The sequence below is a fragment of the Ostrinia furnacalis genome, unplaced genomic scaffold (assembly GCF_004193835.3).
Source record: "Ostrinia furnacalis isolate ACB-3 unplaced genomic scaffold, ASM419383v2 OfSCF4444, whole genome shotgun sequence".
Lineage (NCBI taxonomy): Eukaryota > Metazoa > Arthropoda > Insecta > Lepidoptera > Crambidae > Ostrinia > Ostrinia furnacalis.
This window is the reverse complement of record NW_021134683.1, coordinates 399,458-418,529: the sequence shown is the minus strand read 5'-3', so window position 1 is coordinate 418,529 and position 19,072 is coordinate 399,458. Positions and strand designations below refer to the sequence as shown.

The window sequence follows — 19,072 nt, the reverse complement described above, 5'->3', positions numbered from 1 at the left end:
ACTTAGATTCTCATTAAATTGAAAGTATTTAATGACAGACGAAAATGAAGTAATTTAGTGGTCATAAACTAATTATTTGTATGTGGTCAAAACAAAATACCTTTGAAATTCTGTTTAAGTACAATTTAATTAACAAAAGTTATGCAAATATTAACCATCCGAGAGATGGCGTTGACATCTAATTCTTCTTCATCAGTCAAGTAATCGTGATGGTGTCGTGAACTCGTGAGTGAAGCAGTTTTCCATCCATCTCCTGATGAAGAGAGGATTAGGAAGCGAAGGCTTCTTCATTTGTATTTCTATTGTATTGTAGTGGTACTTCCAACTGGACCCATCTTATTGATCGAATGGTCTAGTTTGACCCGCAGTCAGTAAAATGTTTGAAAAATCGGTACATTACTGCGAAATTTACAGTATTTATTATGCTTCCATTATCCTAAATAAATGATACCGTAATGCTGACACAGCAGCGGTGAACTGCAGTGTTCTGTAAACATTGTTACATTATGACTGGCACATAAGGATATTCTCTAAATTAGTGAAAAAGCTTGTAAAAATGGAAGCTTCGACTGACAACTGGGACCCAGGTAAGTTACGTTGTGTTAACTTCAAGAATTACGAGTAGATAGGAAGCAACATTGTAATTAGTAACCTAACTACCTACTTACTTATCATCAACTCCAATCTCCATATCCATACCCGCCATTGGTGACCAATAACATGTCTGTGAGACCGGGTGGTTAGAAAGTCGAATATTTTTGTCACCGTTCATCCAATTACCCTGTATTTTCGAGTAGCCGCCTATTCCTAAATGTATGCCAACCATACAATATTAGAAGTGTTACAAATTAATTATGAAACTAAAAATAAACTCGTTAATTACATTCGTATTTCAAACTAGCGGCCGCCCGCGATTTCGTACGTGTGGATCCCATTTTGCTCGGAAATTATTCAATATTTTCCAGCTGTAAAAATCATCCTTGGACTTCAACTAACATTTAAAAGGTCCAGGCGTGGTGGAGTTATGCGCTTACCAACACATTTTGCTATAATTTTTTATATAGGTATTATAGATTATGGAAAACTTGGTTTTAGGCTTAACTTCTTAAATATTTATTTATCAAGAGTCGAAGTACCATGACTGTGACTGTACTAAATGTACGAAAGCTAGAAACATTAAATTTTCGGAAATTTGGATAGATCCAGTTTATTCTGTAACCTTATTATTGATACTGTTTTGATAGAGCTCGTGAAGCACTTTCAGGATCAGCAACCAGTTTATCTATATCTTGTATACCTACCTAGTTTAGAAAGTGAGATCGCTAATAATTTATTTAATTATAAATAACTTGAATTCGTTGGTTCAATTCCCTCCTTAGACAGTTCCTTTTTTTTTCAGTTGTTTATAGTTTTTAAATGACCATCACTTATTGTTTCCACCCTGTATGTTTACAAACAAAATGTTTGCCACTTTTTGGAAAAGTTTTGAATTAATTCACAACGAAAATTAGCATCAATTTTTTTTTATGGAAATAATTTTTTTCACATCTGATTAGAATACATAAATTAAATCAGCACTATCCCAGTTTGTCAGGAAACTAAGGCCAGATTCGACCAAACTTTTATCCGAGAATAAGTCCTGGTACAACTGGCACATTGACAGTTTCAATATGGGAAATATGTCAAAACTGATGATTTATTCTGAGATTAATATTTACTCTTGTTTGGTCGAATCCACCCTAAGATTGCATCAACACACACAGAATCACCAAATTTTGTTCTCTCCAGTACTTATCCATCTTTATATATGTTATTGAACTTGGCAGAATCGTGTGAATAACGCCAGTATTCCCAAACAATGCTTGCTTAAGTGAAGCAGCAAATCTAACGCACAGCGTTAAATAGAGCTCTGTGATTGGTTCATGAGTGTCACCCTGTGCGTCCACGCGCACTGTCACAGTTATGTTTGTGAATACAGCTGTAAAATTGTATATCTAGTTAAATAAAACCCAATTGCGTAAAAATTAACTGAAAAGATAAAAACAAGACAGTTCAGCCTTAGTGTTCACAAATGCAGTTGGAGGCATCAATGACTAATGGAGAAGTTTCGTAATGTTGAAAACATTTTACCAAAACTAAAAACTCCCATTACCATTTTTAAAATATTTTTTTTTTTTTTTTTTTTAGTCAACAAGCCATAGAACAAGGCTCAAGTAGTTTCAAAGCAAGATCTGTCAAGGCTTAGTCAAAATCGACCACTTTATGTTTCATTCCATACAACGAAAATGGAAAATATTTTTTTCCAGTCAAACTATTGGTTTTAGAGAAAAACTTGTGCAGCATTTATTCATCAGAATAACGTAACCTATCGATAGGTATTTTTTTCAAATAGAAATTGTGAAAAAAATCGCTATGTCCATAAATCTCAATTTCGCTCCATAGTGTGGCGGCGCTTTTATCGGGATTGACCTCGATGCGCCATTTCCTAAACCACTTGCCGAGTACACGCCACGCCACCCGTTCTAGTTTCAACCTGAGTTTCAACTTGCGCGTTGTCTAGAATGACACTATTTTATATGTCAAAATCTTCTTCTTTTTGTATATGGCCAGGTTTAGGATATGTCAAAAAAAGTTTACAAAATAATTTTACTAAGAAAGAATCTTGAGTGACCCTTGCTGAAAAATTAAAAACTACTAGATTTTAAAAATTTGATCTATCAACAGCACTGGACCAGGGGTTATTCACTGTTTGTACTCCGAATGAGTGCCGTGACGTCACCAATCAAATGGTGTGAAACATTTGTTATGCGTAACTTTGGGACCCTGTTCAAGTTTTAATAGAAAAAAATTGGAAACTTCTCCATTCTTTTGTTGGTACTTTCACTAATAGACAATTTTATTGGCTATCGTGTTAAGTTACTCACGCTTTCACGCTTTCACTTGTTTTTGAAGGAAGAAGAGAAAATTAAAAACTTAAATCCTTGTAATTTTGCGAAAAATGGGTCAAGCCTCTTTGAAGTATTTTCATCGATAAAATTGTCCATAGATTACGCCCTTAAAGTTTGATCACTACATGCCCGGACACACTGTATTTTTTTGATTGATTTTTATGCAGTTGGGTTTTTTGTTTATTCAATATTAATTTTATTTTAATATTTTTTTTAGTTAAATAACATACATTTTTGTAAGCTACTTAAAAGCCCTTTATTTTGATAAACCACTCGATAGGTTTTGAGAAAAATTTTTTTTAAGATATTATGGCGCCTAAAGTCCGCGATTTTGATTTTTTTAATACTTTAATATAGCCAGTGTCACTCTCACGATTAAGACGAATCTAACCACACCTCTCACGCTAAAATCGATCAAGCCGTTTAGGCTGTAGGCCGTGCCAAAGAAATATACATACATACACTCGAAATAACCATAACCTTCTTCTGGTGCAGTCGGGTAAAAAGGACTACTGACTACATAATGTTACTATGTTATTTTTCACTTAGATGAATTTTACAAGAAAATTTAAATTTTTTAGCTCTTACTCGTCTTTTGGCTTCCCTGAAAGAAGTTCAGTCTGGAGGTGAAGACTTAGCCTTTCTCAGTGAACTCTTGCAATCCAAACAACTGAATGCTCTTGTTCAAGTGCATAACAAAATTGTTGCAAAAGGGAAAGATGATAAATTTTACCCATTGCTATCAAATGCTATGCAAGTTACTTTAGAGGTGTTGGACCTTCTTGGTGAAATGGTGGCCTCTTCTAAGGAGTATGAAGAGTTGCTGGGTTTATTACAAAAACCACATTTTCAAGTTAGTACCTTTATGCCCCTTTTCACAATCAATCCCTAATTTTTAAGTCACCCATATAGTATGGTAACACTTAACAAGAATTTTGTTCTGAAAGGGGTTACTTAAAAATTAGGGATTGATGGTGAAAAGGGGCACTATACTATTAAAATTTCGAATTTTTAAAAATACATTCATAAACAGATACAGTATTTTTTTATTTAAATATCTATTTAGGATCTACTTTGTTGCAATAAAATTGGTTTTATAATAATTTGTTTTTAATGCGCTCTTACAGGCCATATTATGTACCCATGATGCCGTTGCGCAAAAGGATTACTACCCACATCTTCCAGACATACCCCCTGATGCTGATGAAGAAGAGGAAACTGTTAAAATAGTTCAACTCGTTAAAAGTGATGAGCCATTGGTATGTCATTAATGTTTTTCTTGCCTTTTGAAAACAACGTAAATATTATTGTGTTACCATAGATGTGAATTAATAATAGATTTAAATATAAAATATTAGTTTATCATTACTTAGTTGAACATATCAACGCTGTACATTGTTTTTAGTTATAAGAACAACAGGCATTGGTTCATTTAGAAATAGCAGCTAGGTATCATATTGTTTTGATCAAATCTATTTTTACTACTAATTTAATAACAACTAATTAATTATTATTTGTAAGTACATATATTTATTTGTGTAAATTAAAAATAAATAATTTATTGAATTCATTATTATTTATTATGGTAGGTATAATATTTTTGTAGTTAAAATGTAAATAAAATAACAATTACTGTAATTAATGAACCTATTCCAATTACATTAGATTTACCTATTTGAGTAATTTATGAAGTATATTATAGTATTAGTATTGAATATCTGTTTATTTTAAAAGGGTGGTGCTCAGAGTGCAGAGCCAATAGTGGTAAGTGGTAACGTTATCGAATAGCTATTATTTCAAAAGGCTTTATCTATTCCCTACACTCACCTTTTTATTCATCAATCCCTTCATCTAAAAAGGCCTTTCTTTCACAAATGTAGTTATTTTTTATCATTGTTGTTTTCATTATCTACCTATATTTTGACCAAATGTTCTAGCTGCTATCTCTAGATGTTTATGCAATTTGTATTGTGTTCATTGCCTTATGTCCTTTATCCAAATTTATTATTTTAAGATCACATCACACAATACACATTGCTTTTTATTGTGAATGTAATTTAGTGAACATGGTATTATATCTTTAGCCAGATGTTTGCTTTAAAGCAAATAGTTAAACAGTGTAAGTAAGCAATTAAAAGTTAGATGGTATGATATAGATGAACACAATATCATCTTCATCAACGGGTCATCTTTACATCTACACTGAACTGTCCCACCAAATTCATTGTCAGGGGGGCGACACCATCGTTCAACTATACACAAAATATAGTTTCCAACATGTTAAAAATCGGAACCAGCGATCCGGTATTGACGGTGGCGCCCCCTGTCAATGTCACGGGTGGGACAGTTCAGTGTATTGGGCCTATAGTTCATCTATATTCTGAGGCAAAACAAAGAGTCCCATTAAATAAAATGTCATAAAAGTTACTTTTTGCAATACTGTCCCATACCTATACCTACAGCGTATATTTTTTTGAATTAAATTATTTCTAGATGTGATTAATTATTTCTAGATGTGATTAAATTACTTCTAGAGATGATTTATCAAATAAAATATGTCTTTGTATACTATAGTCTGGTCTGTGAGCATGTAGAATTTTGTCCAATGACCCCAAGCTACCCATCCTTATCGCTCGCGCGTAATTATGTTGTTATCGGGCTCGCACACTCACTGCGGGTGTCAGTCGCACAGTCGCGACAGCAATATAATTACGCGCGAGCGATAAGGATGGGTAGCTAGGGGTTATTGTACAAAATTCTACGTGCTCACAGACCGGGCTTTAGCTATAGTTATACAACTGAATTACTATTGTTTTAACTCTACACATTTGCTTAGGATACCCATAACAGGGCCGGATTAATCTTTAGCTAAAATAGGCAATTTTATTAAATAAAGGCCATTTTTAGGGTTCCGTAGCCAAAATGGCAAAAACGGAACCCTTATAGTTTCGTCATGTCCGTCTGTCCGTCTGTCCGTCTGTCCGTCTGTCCGTCTGTCACAGCCGATTTACTCGGAAACTATAAGTACTACAGTGATGAAATTTGATGGGAATATGTGTTGTATGAACCGCTACAAAATTATGACACTAAATAGTAAAAAAAAGAATTGGGGGTGGGGCCCCCCATACATGTAACTGAGGGATGAAAATTTTTTTTTCGATGTACATACCCGTGTGGGGTATCAATGGAAAGGTCTTTTAAAATGATATAAAGTTTTCTAAAAAACATTTTTCTTAAAGTGAACGGTTTTTGAGATATCAGCTCTCAAAGTCGTAAAAAGTATGTCCCCCCCCCTCTATTTTTATAACTACGGGGTATAAAATTCTAAAAAAAATAGAGGTGATGCATGCTAATTAACTCTTTCAACGATTTTTGGTTTGATCAAAGTATCTCTTATAGTTTTTGAGATAGGTTGATTTAACTGTAATTTTGGTTAAGTTATTGTGCTTACACTGAAAACGATGGCTGAACCTTATAAGATAGATCAAAAAATATACTACAGTATTGTACACCTTTTAAAATCCGCGATGATATAAAATCTTTATAATGTAGGTACTTTTTACGAGAAATATTAGCTTATTCAAGCAATACGCCATTAATCCTTATCCAGTAATGTACCTTAAATACATTGTGCATTTGATAAAGTTTAATATTACAAATGTGATTGTTGAGTAATAATAGGTTAAACATATCCATCGAACCAATATTTTTAAAACGCGTTAATCCTATAGATTATTATTACATCGATTCAAGAAGATCGGTCGCTCGCTGCGCTGCAGCGCGTGAGTTGCGGGGCGTGGTCTCGCGCGGGAGCGGGGATAAGATAGCTAACCGCGTCGACCCGAACGGGCAGACACGTGAGGGCAGACGTCGTTGTCACTTGTGCGCGCTAAGAGAATTTCATCGTTCCCATTTACTTCTTTCGCAAGTCGAATTTGGCGTTGAGACTTTTTAATATTGAATTGTACCTATTATAAAAAATAAGTAAGTAGGTATACTGGTTTAATAGGTGCTATTAAACCGGTCACGTACTAATAAATCCCCCAATAATATAAATTCCTTTGTTTTTGGTGCAAATTTTAGTGTTTCGTAGCAGGTTTTTAAAATTTCTAAAGCTTATTGTATATCATCTAACAATGGATACTTTAGATAATACGTTTTCCTACATTCTGAATTATAATAACTATATCGAAGATGATGTGGTTCGCGCATTTCATGAAAAGTTACTTCGGTGCACATCATTTAGACCGCGTGAGCTAGAATTATTTCAACACCCTGAACTGATTGAACCTGTACCTAAAAATGAGACGCACCTTCAAGTAATTTATGACGGTGACGTGGGATTAGTGGGGCACTGGAGTTGTATTTATTACATTAATGGAATACTGCGTGTGTACGATAGTCTTGTTGGTGTTCTAGGAAAATCGCAAAAAATATATGTAAAAGCCTTGTTTCCGTATCTATCGGAGTCATGTATTCAGTTTCCAAGTGTTCAGCGACAACCGAATACTATTGATTGTGGTTTGTTTGCCATTGCTTTTGCCACCTCTTTAGCTCGGAATATTTATAAATACATATATAAAATTAATATTCATACATAAAAGTACAAGGCAAAATATCGGGAGAGTTTAGGCTCCATTCACCAGGTGTATAAATTGACATAATAAGTTTATTATATTTGCTGCTACGGAACCCTTTGTGCGCGAGCCCGACTCGCACTTGGCCGGTTTTTTCACTTTGCACACAGGGGGCAACTATAAAAACTGATGAGGAAACCGGGAAGATAGTAATTGCTCGAGTGATGCACGGAGGGGCTGCGGATAGATCTGGCCTCATCCATGCTGGTGACGAGGTCATTGAAGTCAATGGCATCAGCGTGGAGAACAAAACACCAGCTGACGTACTAGCTATCTTGGTAAGAATTAATTGGTCTAGGTTAATTTTCAAGTTTTGGATAAATTACTAGGTCTTAGGCTGAGTTGCACCACCTAACTTTAACCGTAACTATGTATAACGATAACGAGTGTTTTTTGTATAGTTTGACAGATTTTTCACGTTAGTTAAAGCTAAAGTAAGATGATGCAACCCAGCCTCAGGAATTACGAAAGATCTTGTTTATTTATACCTGCGTTCAAAAATTAAAATTGGTCTAGGCAAATATGATTTAACTATTCTTGTCAATGTGAATTATCTCATTTTAGCAAAGCTCGGAAGGTACAATAACATTCAAATTGGTCCCGTCATTCGGAAAGGGTGGCTCCCGAGAAAGTAAAGTGAGAGTGCGCGCTTTATTCAATTACCACTCTTCTGAAGACCCGTACATACCTTGCAAAGAAGCAGGGTTGAACTTTAGAAAAGGTGATGTTTTACATATTGTTTCACAGGATGATGCTTATTGGTGAGTAAAACAGGTAGAATATCATCTTTTTATTATTACATAATAATGTTATTTGTTTATTATGTGAACGAGAAAAGGGGGTGTAATTTGAGTAAACATTTATGTATAAGTCCACATCTTTTGAACTTCTGAGAAGAATGCGCTCACGCTACGACCAATAGGAGCGCAGCATCAATGAAAAATGTTGAAAAAGAAACGGGAAGTCGCGGGCGCAACTTGTAATCACTCCTAGTGACTGGTAACCGGTTTATTGTTACTGTTGTAAATGATTACAGGTGGCAGGCTCGCCGCGAGGGGGATAAAGTAATGAGGGCTGGATTGATACCGTCGAGGGCCCTGCAAGAGGGCCGAATCATTCATGAGCGACAGTCTGATCCCCAAACAATGGACGGTTAGTTGAACTTAACTGCGAATTTTAAAAAACAAATGCATTGCAATGCGAACTCTGAGCGACATACATAATTATTTTGTCCTGTGTAAAATGCATTTTATTATTGATGCATGTTAGCGAATTATATTAGCCCCCAAATAAAATAAATGTGTATTCTCACGAAGGCGAGTGAACTTTACTACAACGAACTGTCTCATCAGTGACATTGACAGGGAGGCGCCACCGTCAATACCGGATGGTTCCGATTTTTGCCTCGTTGGAAACTATACAAGTTGAACGATGGTGGTCAGTGAGTTTGGTGGGACAGTCAGTGCCGGATTAGCCACATAGCAAGAGTAGCAAATGCTACGGGCCCCGCGAATTTGGGGGCCCCGCGCTCCAAAGCCTGTCTGACCAAAATAAAAAAAGATTAATTTAGATAGGAGCGTAAAATATTTTGCATTAGGCTATGCTTTACTTTCACTTGAAAATCTAAAACTCGATTTCATCACGTTAAATCATAAAAATAAGTAAGTAGGTATTTTACGAACTTTTTAACCGGAATGTTCTCTAATAGGCCAGTAGAATTAAACACAAAAATGAATTAAATCTGAAACAATTCCTACTAAAGATTTTAGTGCTTTAATGGCTTCATTAGTTGCCCATAAAGACTCTCCTAGGTTTTCGACTTCGACAGAGTTGTGCTTAAGTGGTGGGGGCCCCCGAAAGGGGCGCTTTTTCGGTTTTCCGGTTATACTGCGTAAAGGACTTACCCTATCGAAAAGTGGTCTTCCTGACGGTTGAAGGGCATTTAATCCTGCATTAAATAAGACCAAATATATATGTTTTGAACAAACCGTTCTCGTGCAAATGTTCGGCAAAGTAGAAAATATGTGTATAACCCTCTCCACGTCCAATGGCGCTACCCGCAGGCTTCCAANCATCTATAGATACCACATTTCTACCCTTCAAGCGGCCAGATTTTTATTTTTTTTCTATAGGTATACATTTATTTTATGAGTTTACGTAGGTAGCCGAGATTATACTTTTTTAATCGATTTTAATATAATATCGATTATCAATATTTCGAGAAAACAGGCGAACTATTTAAAATTTATTAATTCAGTCACGATCCAATCTACTATAGTTGGTTGATTTGTTATAAAATATAGATTCATTTTATGAGTGAATATAGCTAACCTTTTTAATCGATTATCATATCGATCATGTTTCGAGATTATTGAAAGCTAGTGACGGTAGATTAAGAGCAAGGTGTTTTAGAGTCTCAAGTAAAAAAGCGGATAATTAAAAAATGAGGTTTACTATTATTTAACAAAAAACGTATGACAAAAGATCATTTTACAAACAACTTTTGAAAAACTAATCATTTTAAAAAACTTTTAATAAATAATTCTTTAGAATTGTGTTTTCCAAACTTATAAATTGCCTTGCGCATTTACATGTCTCTCATGATCACTAACTGCAGTGGCGAACGTTCTTTTTCAACATTAAAACGTATTAAAAATGAATCAAAGAACACGATGGGACAAGAACGTCTTAATCATCTTACTTTGTTGAATATAGAGCATGATTTGCTTAAAGTTGATATTGAAAGTGTTATCTCTAAATTTTCCCCCATTAATACCCATTACTATTAATACCCTAAACTTGAGAACCTAAAGCAAACCAAGGGCCCCTTGATAGAAATTTGCTACAGGCCCCGCGCTGGCTTAATCCGGCACTGGGGACAGTTCAGTGTAGTTAATCTTTACGATAGTGTGATGACAGTCAAAACTTTTGAAAAACGACCAGTAGCGAGCGGGTGAACTGTGTCGCTCGATTTCCACGTGTCATTGTGTATGCGACGTTAATTATCACAAAGTAGTAATGGAAATTAATGCTATTTTTCATTAATTTCATCAGCATGCGAAATTTCATATTATCATATAGCATGCTACATACATTATATTATTATATTAGCATACAATAGCAATTGTATGCTAATATAAAAATTCAAAGAATATGAAAAATGTGTTACAGTCAAAATCCATAATCGGTCAAAACCATCATAATCGTCCTTTGGTTAACACTTTTGACAGATTTTTCCAGTTATTATATTCTAAATTATCCACCCGTTGACATTGACAGGAGGGCGCTACTGTCAATACTGCATTGTTGGTTCCGATTTTTGCCACGTTGGAAAACACTGTAATGTCATGAGGGCTGCTATCAATGCTGGGTCACTATTTCCGATTTTTTGCCATTTGACGCATCAAAATCGTTGAACTTCGCAGTGCGGAGTGTGTGAATGAATCTATAAAAGCAACTATGCCTATATTTCTTAAAGTTGTTAATGCTTATACTAAAACGTATATTGTATTTGTATAGAGAACAATAGTGTCTGGACTAACCTCAAGAGGATTTAAGACACTATTTATCAAAGATGTAACGGCTAAATACGAGTATAAGTAATAATAAATAAAATAAATAACAGCACAGCTGCACGCGCTCTCTGCGCGCCGTTGCGTACTTTACCGTAGCCGCGCGCTAACCATGAATTTTAGCATATGAAAATTCGAAACTTCTATTAATTTAATTATTGCAAATTATGATTTCGCATGCTGATGATTACCTAAATAATTCTAATGCTAATTAATCCATTACTACCACAAAGTACTTACTGTCTGCCTGTAAAAATATTTATCCATAGCGAAGTATTTTATTTATGTTTATTCGAAAAACAAGATATATTTTTTTACTGATTTGGTTCCATAAATATAATAACTGTTTCCACTAATATGGTTAGTGGAAACCGTTGAACAGCAAAAAATGTAATTTTAAAATATTTTATACTGCAAATGTCAGACAAATGTTAAACAAATGTGTATAATGTCTTGTATATGTTTTTATTGGTATAATATTTTTATTTATGGTAGATATTAATAAAAAAAAAAGAACGGACTTTACAATTAATTGATACTGGCTAAATCTAATAGCCGTAATTAAAAAAGTAGACATTTTATTTGAAAATGAACCTATTTTGCAGCTTCGCACACATTGACGCGTGTACAATACATGTAAAGCTCACTCGCCTTCGTGAATTGCAACAACTACCTATAGTTTCTTTATATAAAACGATGTACCTATGTATAAGGGGGCGTCCATAAATTACGTGAGACTTTTAGGGGGGGGGAGGGGGTCAACGGAAACCTCACAAAATCTCACGTGGGGGAGAGGGGGGGTTTCGGAAAATATCACGTAATTTTTCCTACAAGAAATAGAGTAAAATTGCCAGAAAACTGGGTTATTGAAGTAAAAAGAATGATTTTTTTTATGATGATTATGACAATTTATTCTAAACCGTCTAATCAAATTAAACTAAAAATGCCTACATCAGTATTTGTGAACACTAAAGATGCAGAATAAATGTCGAAATTAAGAAAATTCGAAATTTAAAAAAAAAACGTCATCGGCATCGCTATTGCGTAAAAAATTGGCAAAGTGCGTGTCGTGCCACTCGCAGTGTAGGGTTCCGTAAGCAATTGCTTGTCTTACTAAACGACTGGAAGCTACGGACCCTGCACTGCGCGTGGCACGACACTGGGTTACTGATTTTTTCATATAAATCTAATAGACTCGAAGCATAGACATGGCAAAATAGGCATTTTATTAAATATCACNGTAGGGTTCCGTAAGCAATTGCTTGTCTTACTAAACGACTGGAAGCTACGGACCCTGCACTGCGCGTGGCACGACACTGGGTTACTGATTTTTTCATATAAATCTAATAGACTCGAAGCATAGACATGGCAAAATAGGCATTTTATTAAATATCACGTGAGATTAGGGGGGTGGGGGAGGGGGTCAGGCAAAATCTCACCAAATCTCACCAAGGGGGGCGGGGGGGTTGAAAAATGGCCAAAATTGTCTCACGTAATTTATGGACGCCCCCTAAGGTCGCGCAGCGAGAGTTAAGGTGATCAACTGATCAATACAAACCAAGATTAGTCTATTAATAATTTTGTAATACCACCTGAAGGGAAAGTACTCTTAATACTGTATGTACAGTGAATGCAGTTCTCTTTCACCGCCCTGTAGATGAACTACAACGAACTGTCCCACCCGTGACATTGACAGGGGGGGAGGTCGAGGGGTACCGTCAATACCGGATCGCTGGTTCAGATTTCTGCCACGTTGGAAACTATACAGTGTGAGTCACGATAAAGTGCACATATGAAAATATGTGAAACAAGACCTATTTTTATCGACAAAAAAGAGTCAAAAATTTATTGTTTTATTTTTTATAGATATTTTTTCTTCCGATTACTTATTGTAAAGAAAACGTAATAACTTTTAAACTAAGAGGTATATCCTGATAAAATAAAAACAGTAATAATGCTAAATAACAGGTGATACTAAAAAAATACATAAAATACCCAGAAAATGGCATCAAATAATAAAAAAATGATACATTTTTGAGAAAAATTTGCATTTTAATTCGTGTTTTTTTGGCTATTTGATAAATTTCTCCAAATAATGCCCCCATAACAGGTGGTTTTTATTACTTTGTATTATTCTCTATCGTATTAACTTTGTAAAACCAAAAATCGCATGTCTCTATCCCTATCACAACGTTTGCAATGATCGTTTGAACAAAGGCTTGTCACCACATTATTCTCCGCTACAGGTAGAGACAATTTTAATTTTACACTGTATAGTTGAACGATGGTGGTGCTCCCGTGTCAATAAGTTTGGTGGGACAATTCAGTGTAGGTCATCTATACGCTCTCGCCCTGCTGTCGTCTTGCATAGCGACACTAACAACTGCTGTCTTGTTTGCGTACATTTAGCAAGAGTATTCGATATTTGATATCACTGTGAGTACGTGTTCGTCTCAACTTTCGCTGGGCGACCTATACGTTCGTACTACCTACTTGATTTATGGTTACCGTTTCTCACTGGTTTATTTATAGTTCCCTAAAATCTGCTGGTCTAAATTTATTGTCCGGCGGATCTAGCATTTAGTAAGAGTAGCTTTACTTTCCATGCCGACGTGTCTTATCATAATTAATTTATTTAATAACACATCTAAACTTTCTAGGAATCCATTTTTGAAACATGATAAAGTATTAAAATTATCGTGAATATTAGTAGAACACCGATAATATATATATTTTGGTCCTGTTTACAATATTGATATTGAGATGGATATTTTTATTAAAATAAAAAAATGGCTGCTGCAAATAAATCCACAGCCCAAGCGACTCGATTATGTTCGAGAATAATCTGCCATCAAAACAGTTTAAACCAAATACGAGTACATTAATACCTATTGCATTAGCTTTGGCCATCATCATTATCCATTTTGCATGTACCCACCGCAGGTAAACCAGCGCTTTGCAGTCCTTCCACTGCCAACTCGGATTGCGCGCCCAAAACCCCGTGTTCACCCACACCGACCGCCACTGCACTCCTGCCATGCAAGTCTACGCCGAAAGTGAAAAAGATCATATACGATATTACAGAAAATGACGATTTCGATCGCGAAATGATACCGACATACGAGGAGGTAGCGCGACTGTATCCCAGACCAGGGCTCGTCAGACCCATTGTGCTGGTCGGTGCGCCGGGAGTTGGCAGGAATGAATTGCGGAGAAGACTCGTCGCCACCGACCCTGAAAAGTTCGTCACACCTGTGCCCTGTAAGTTATTTCTAAGTGACCCTGTCTAGCCCTTGCGATATAATTTCACAGATCTCATAGAAAGACGCCGCTAAGTCCGCTGCACAAATGTGCATTTGTCCACTATATTCCAATAGGCTAGTTTCCTAAAAAAATTTTTTTAGTCCGTCATGTTTAATATCCAAAAATATTGGACACATATATTTTTATTTGTCAATCTAACAAATAATTACATAGTTATGGTGCGTTGAAGATCCGCACGACGTCACAACGTGCGGCACTTTTATGCACGACGTCACGGGCCTCTTCTTATGAACTTTGGCGCGCTTTATCTCTTTAAATTTTCATTAGTTTGAAAAAGTGAAAAATACGTGTAGAGTCCATGTTTATTTGTTTACATTATTATTTGATCAGTTTGTTGCGATGTTTTGTTGTTCGACGTTCTGGATAATTAGATATTCAAATAGCTAAGTAATACAATGACATTATGGCGTTGGTGCAATAGGACTTTGTGTTTTCTTTGGTGTGATGAACGATTTATGTCCGGGAGACCTTCCGTTCCACGATACCTTGTGTCATAATGTTTTCGCGGGTGGGTGAATCGACACCACCATACCACCGCGAAGGGAGACCCGGAGATCCCGTTCTTGAAAATAGGATTTCACTACAAGTACCTACCCGGTCACTTGAAAGCGTGGGAAGGTAAATAAGTGAGTGGATGGATGTGATAATGTGTTGCGATTCGTTTTGTGAATTAGAGTGAAGTGTTACCCCCTGAATATCTTGGATTGCTTGCAGAGTCAATAAAAAGAGGTAAGTGAAGAATTGGTTCAAAAGTAATAATAAAAGTGGGCGGTGCCGACTCGCGTCTAAATTTGTGAATGAAATACCGTTTGACCACGTTTGACCTAGGAGGGAGTTGCGCGATCGTAGGGCTGTCCAAAAATTAAAATAATAATTATTTATTTAGTTTTCTATGGGAAAATATTATTTATTAAATATTACGATATCCACTTTCTGACACCACTATAGTATTTATATGAGTATGTTAACATGGGCTAGTTTCGGCTCATATACCCATTTACCTAACACCCTGTATAGTTTTGTGAATTGTGACAGACATGAAACAAAATCCTTACATAGACCTAATTATAGAATTAAGTAACTAAAGAGATATTAATAAAGTGTATGTTACTTAGTTCTATTAATTTTTACATTTCAGTTACTTCTCGTCCATTGAAACCAAGTGAACAGAATGGCAAAGAATATGTTTTCGTCAGTCGCGAGAAAATGGAACAAGATATTGCAGATGGAAAATTCATAGAACATGGAGAATATAAAGGCAATCTATATGGCACCTCCGCAGAGAGCGTAGAGAGTATCGTGAATTCAGGTGATCTTTTAAGTAAAAGACATACCATTTATATTATATTGTGATTGTGATAATATTGTGATTTAACACCGATCAAAATTTGATTATTGTCTTATTTTCAGGGCGCGTGTGTGTCATTAGTCCTCACTGGCAAGCGTTAAAGATGCTACGCACGCCTCGATTGCGACCGTATATAGTCTTCATCAAACCGCCTCCTTTAGAGAAATTAACTGAAACAAGAACGGCTGCTAATGCTCGTTCCACTTTTGACAAAGAGAGCTCTCGAGCTTTTACGGTATTCATTTTTCATATTACTCATAATTTTAATCTCATTAAACAAGACATTTTATTATTGAACCCCTATTAAATTTCTATGTCTGAAGAAGTGTCTTTTTGACAGCATATGAAAGTATTTATTTTTTATTATTGTATAAAAAAAACTTCTGCATTTACAGGAAGAAGAATTTTCGGATATAATACGTTCATCAAATCGTATTAATTTCCTCTACGGATATATGTTTGACGAAGAAATTTTAAATGAAGACTTGGCCAGTGCTCTTTCGCAGCTCATGAAAGCAGCTTGGAAGGTACAGTCCGAACCTCTCTGGGTGCCTGCGTCGTGGGTCCAGTAAGATGTATCTTTTTATTTATTTATTTTTGAACCTTTATTTGTACCAACATACTATTATACTGAACTTATTTACGTTTATGTGATAAGTGGGCATGCCTTAAGATAATCGCCAATTTTGCGAATGAACGCTGAACGCACGAACCTTATTATTTTGCGGAATAAACTCGTATTGTACACGCGGCGTAATATGATCTCGTTAGCTATGTACCTGTTTAAGTTGTCAATCTAGTCTAGCTGAAATTATTTATAGGTAAAATATTTAGGTCCTTTTATTAGTTCAATTGTTTTAAAAAATGTCAAAACAAATACTCTTCTTCCAAAGTAAAAATATATTTTATAAACTAGAATCAGAGTTATCAGATTAAGTGCCTAAGTATCCATTCAAAATGTAATAATAAAACAATAACAATATATCCTACACTCTAAATCCATGTAATTATAAGTAATTTTAATATTAACTTAGGTAATTATTATTTTTTGTTTTAAGCTAAAATAAATCATATACAATATACATAGTATAATTTGAGGACGGTGCGGAATAATGGCAAGCGAGTAAACAGCGGTGCATTGACTTAAACATTCTTAATACACTTATTTTTATTTATTTTCTTAGAAAATAAATAAAAGAAAAGTTTCCTATTACATACATTATCATAATAATTATTCTTCTATACGTTACATACACAATATGTATATTGCAGTCAATTGGTTAAATTGGCTGCAATAATAATATCATGACAAATAAAAAGTTAAAAGGTGCATAATTGTTACTACTTAACATATAAATGTTATAGAATGTAATTTTTAAACACGCATTACTTACACGTTGAAATAACACAGAACGGTAGCCTTTTTAAATAAAACACTGCTTGTTGTTTGTAGTGATTCAGTCTTAACGTCGTTTTTAATGTGTTTACGACTAACATATGATTGATTTACATTCAATTTACCGAAACGTTAAATAAATGAACTGAAACTCGATGTGAGTGAAAATCTATATATATAAAAATGAAACCCGTTTCGCGTTGTCACGGCATCACGTGTGAACGGCTGAACCGATTTCGATAATTCTTTTTTTTAAATGTTTGTGGAAGTCCAAGGATGGTTCTTACGGAAAAAAATATTAAGAAAATCTCTACGCTAAGGCGGTACGAAGTTCGCCGGGTCAGCTATTTACAATAATTTCAATATTTTGAATTTAGACATAAAGATAACCCTGTATAGAGCCTCCTCTAGATATAATACATATAAATTATATAAACGTTTATTTATAACAAGAGGAGGAACATAATTCAAAACATTATTATCATCATCATCATCCTACATGTCTATATGTTAAAAAATATTAATATTAACATTGGGTAACATCAAAATAATAATATTAGACATCAAAACCAAGTTTAACTTAATGTACTGCGAATTTATAAAATGTATTGTTGCTTGATGCTATAGATAGACTATTAATGATCGAAATCGGCTTAAAGAACGAAAGTTTTAATTAAGCGAAATACATCTAAAACTTAGTATTTATTTTACAATCCATAAAATTCACACACAATAATTTCTACAAAATAAATTATTCATACAAAATAGTTCTCATAGTCGAACACTTCGTGCAGAAGTTTTAGATAATATTGCTTTGAAAAGTTGGTTATAGCTTATAGCAAAGTTATCAACTCTGAAAGGGATCAACATCATATCGCCTTTACTTATTATTATTCTGTGCTTTCGCGAACTATCATCGCATTTCGCGCGCTGTCAATCGCGAGGCGAGGCGTTTACGTTACGGTTACGGGGCGGAAGTATGCGTTGCAGTATGGAGTTTCATACAAAGAATACTGACCGACTCCAGTTGATACGGTTACGATCCCTTTCCGGGTTGATAAATGTGCAACGTCCTTAATAATCCTTGATGTCTGATTCTATGCCGTAGGCATCACACAAACCTCTTGAAACCTCCTGGTTGATGTGCCTTCCGAAGCACATATTATATTTGCATTTAATTTTTTCGGGCAGGGTAAGATTGCTTCCCTTGTAAAATATTATAAAGTGGTATTTTGTTTAGTTGGTCCTTTAGTTATACCACCAATGGCGATTCACAGATTGGGTAGAGCACCTGTATTAGAGAGCGGTTGTATGCATTTATTGCACTTAAGTAAAAAAATGAAAATTAAAATCTAATGTAAAAAATATATTATGACTAGATATTTCCAAAGATATGTATATAATGTCAATATCATTACAAGGCTTCTATTAACACCTTATAAATAAATAACAACCCGGTTGTCACACTAAATAGTGGCCTATTATCAAGAGCGATAACGACAAACGAAAATGAAAAACAAAATGACGGGTTTTATATAATATTGTACATACATTGTAATGTCACGAATATCACGATTATGAAAAAGGACCTTGCGTTAAAAAGGAACCAGTATGCCACGTATTGCACATTATTTCCAAAATTATATCATGGAAATACCTATTCTATCAATATTATTAAAGTGATAGCCATAAATTAACGTGATGACCTATAGAGAATTTTCAATATTTTCTATATCTAAGGCTTGTGAATAGGTATATTATAATAGTTTTTATTTAAAATACATAATAATTCATGGGCATGCTGGGAAACTTCACATTTTATGGTTGCCGGATGACATTTATATGGC

The 19,072-nt window shown here is 34.9% G+C and overlaps 1 protein-coding gene across 3 annotated transcripts; it reads left to right on the top strand.

The window, feature by feature from the left end:
• The first annotated feature begins 100 nt into the window (after window positions 1-100).
• Window positions 101-17,447, top strand: metro (membrane palmitoylated protein 7-like protein metro). 3 transcript variants are annotated; one of them, XM_028313941.1, is made up of 12 exons: window positions 102-225; window positions 314-587; window positions 3,530-3,801; window positions 4,076-4,207; window positions 4,683-4,712; window positions 7,696-7,863; window positions 8,150-8,346; window positions 8,622-8,737; window positions 14,101-14,418; window positions 15,620-15,790; window positions 15,892-16,064; window positions 16,225-17,447. In XM_028313941.1, the coding sequence occupies exons 2-12, from the start codon at window positions 557-559 to the stop codon at window positions 16,399-16,401; spliced, it is 1,785 nt and encodes a 594-aa protein (XP_028169742.1). In that variant the 5' UTR covers window positions 102-225; window positions 314-556; the 3' UTR covers window positions 16,402-17,447. The 3 variants fall into 3 exon arrangements, with proteins under 3 accessions (XP_028169745.1, XP_028169742.1, XP_028169744.1); XM_028313944.1 differs by having other exon boundaries at window positions 101-587; window positions 14,242-14,418; XM_028313943.1 differs by lacking the exon at window positions 4,683-4,712 and having other exon boundaries at window positions 103-587.
• Window positions 17,448-19,072: the final 1,625 nt, after the last annotated feature.

Excerpts from the sequence above, each read along its gene's own strand:
- metro (XM_028313941.1), top strand. The coding sequence starts at position 557 with ATGGAAGCTTCGACTGACAACTGGGACCCAG. Across the intron at positions 3,802-4,075 it reads TACAAAAACCACATTTTCAA|GCCATATTATGTACCCATGA; the intron begins GTTAGTACCTTT and ends GCGCTCTTACAG. Across the intron at positions 16,065-16,224 it reads AGAGCTCTCGAGCTTTTACG|GAAGAAGAATTTTCGGATAT; the intron begins GTATTCATTTTT and ends CTGCATTTACAG.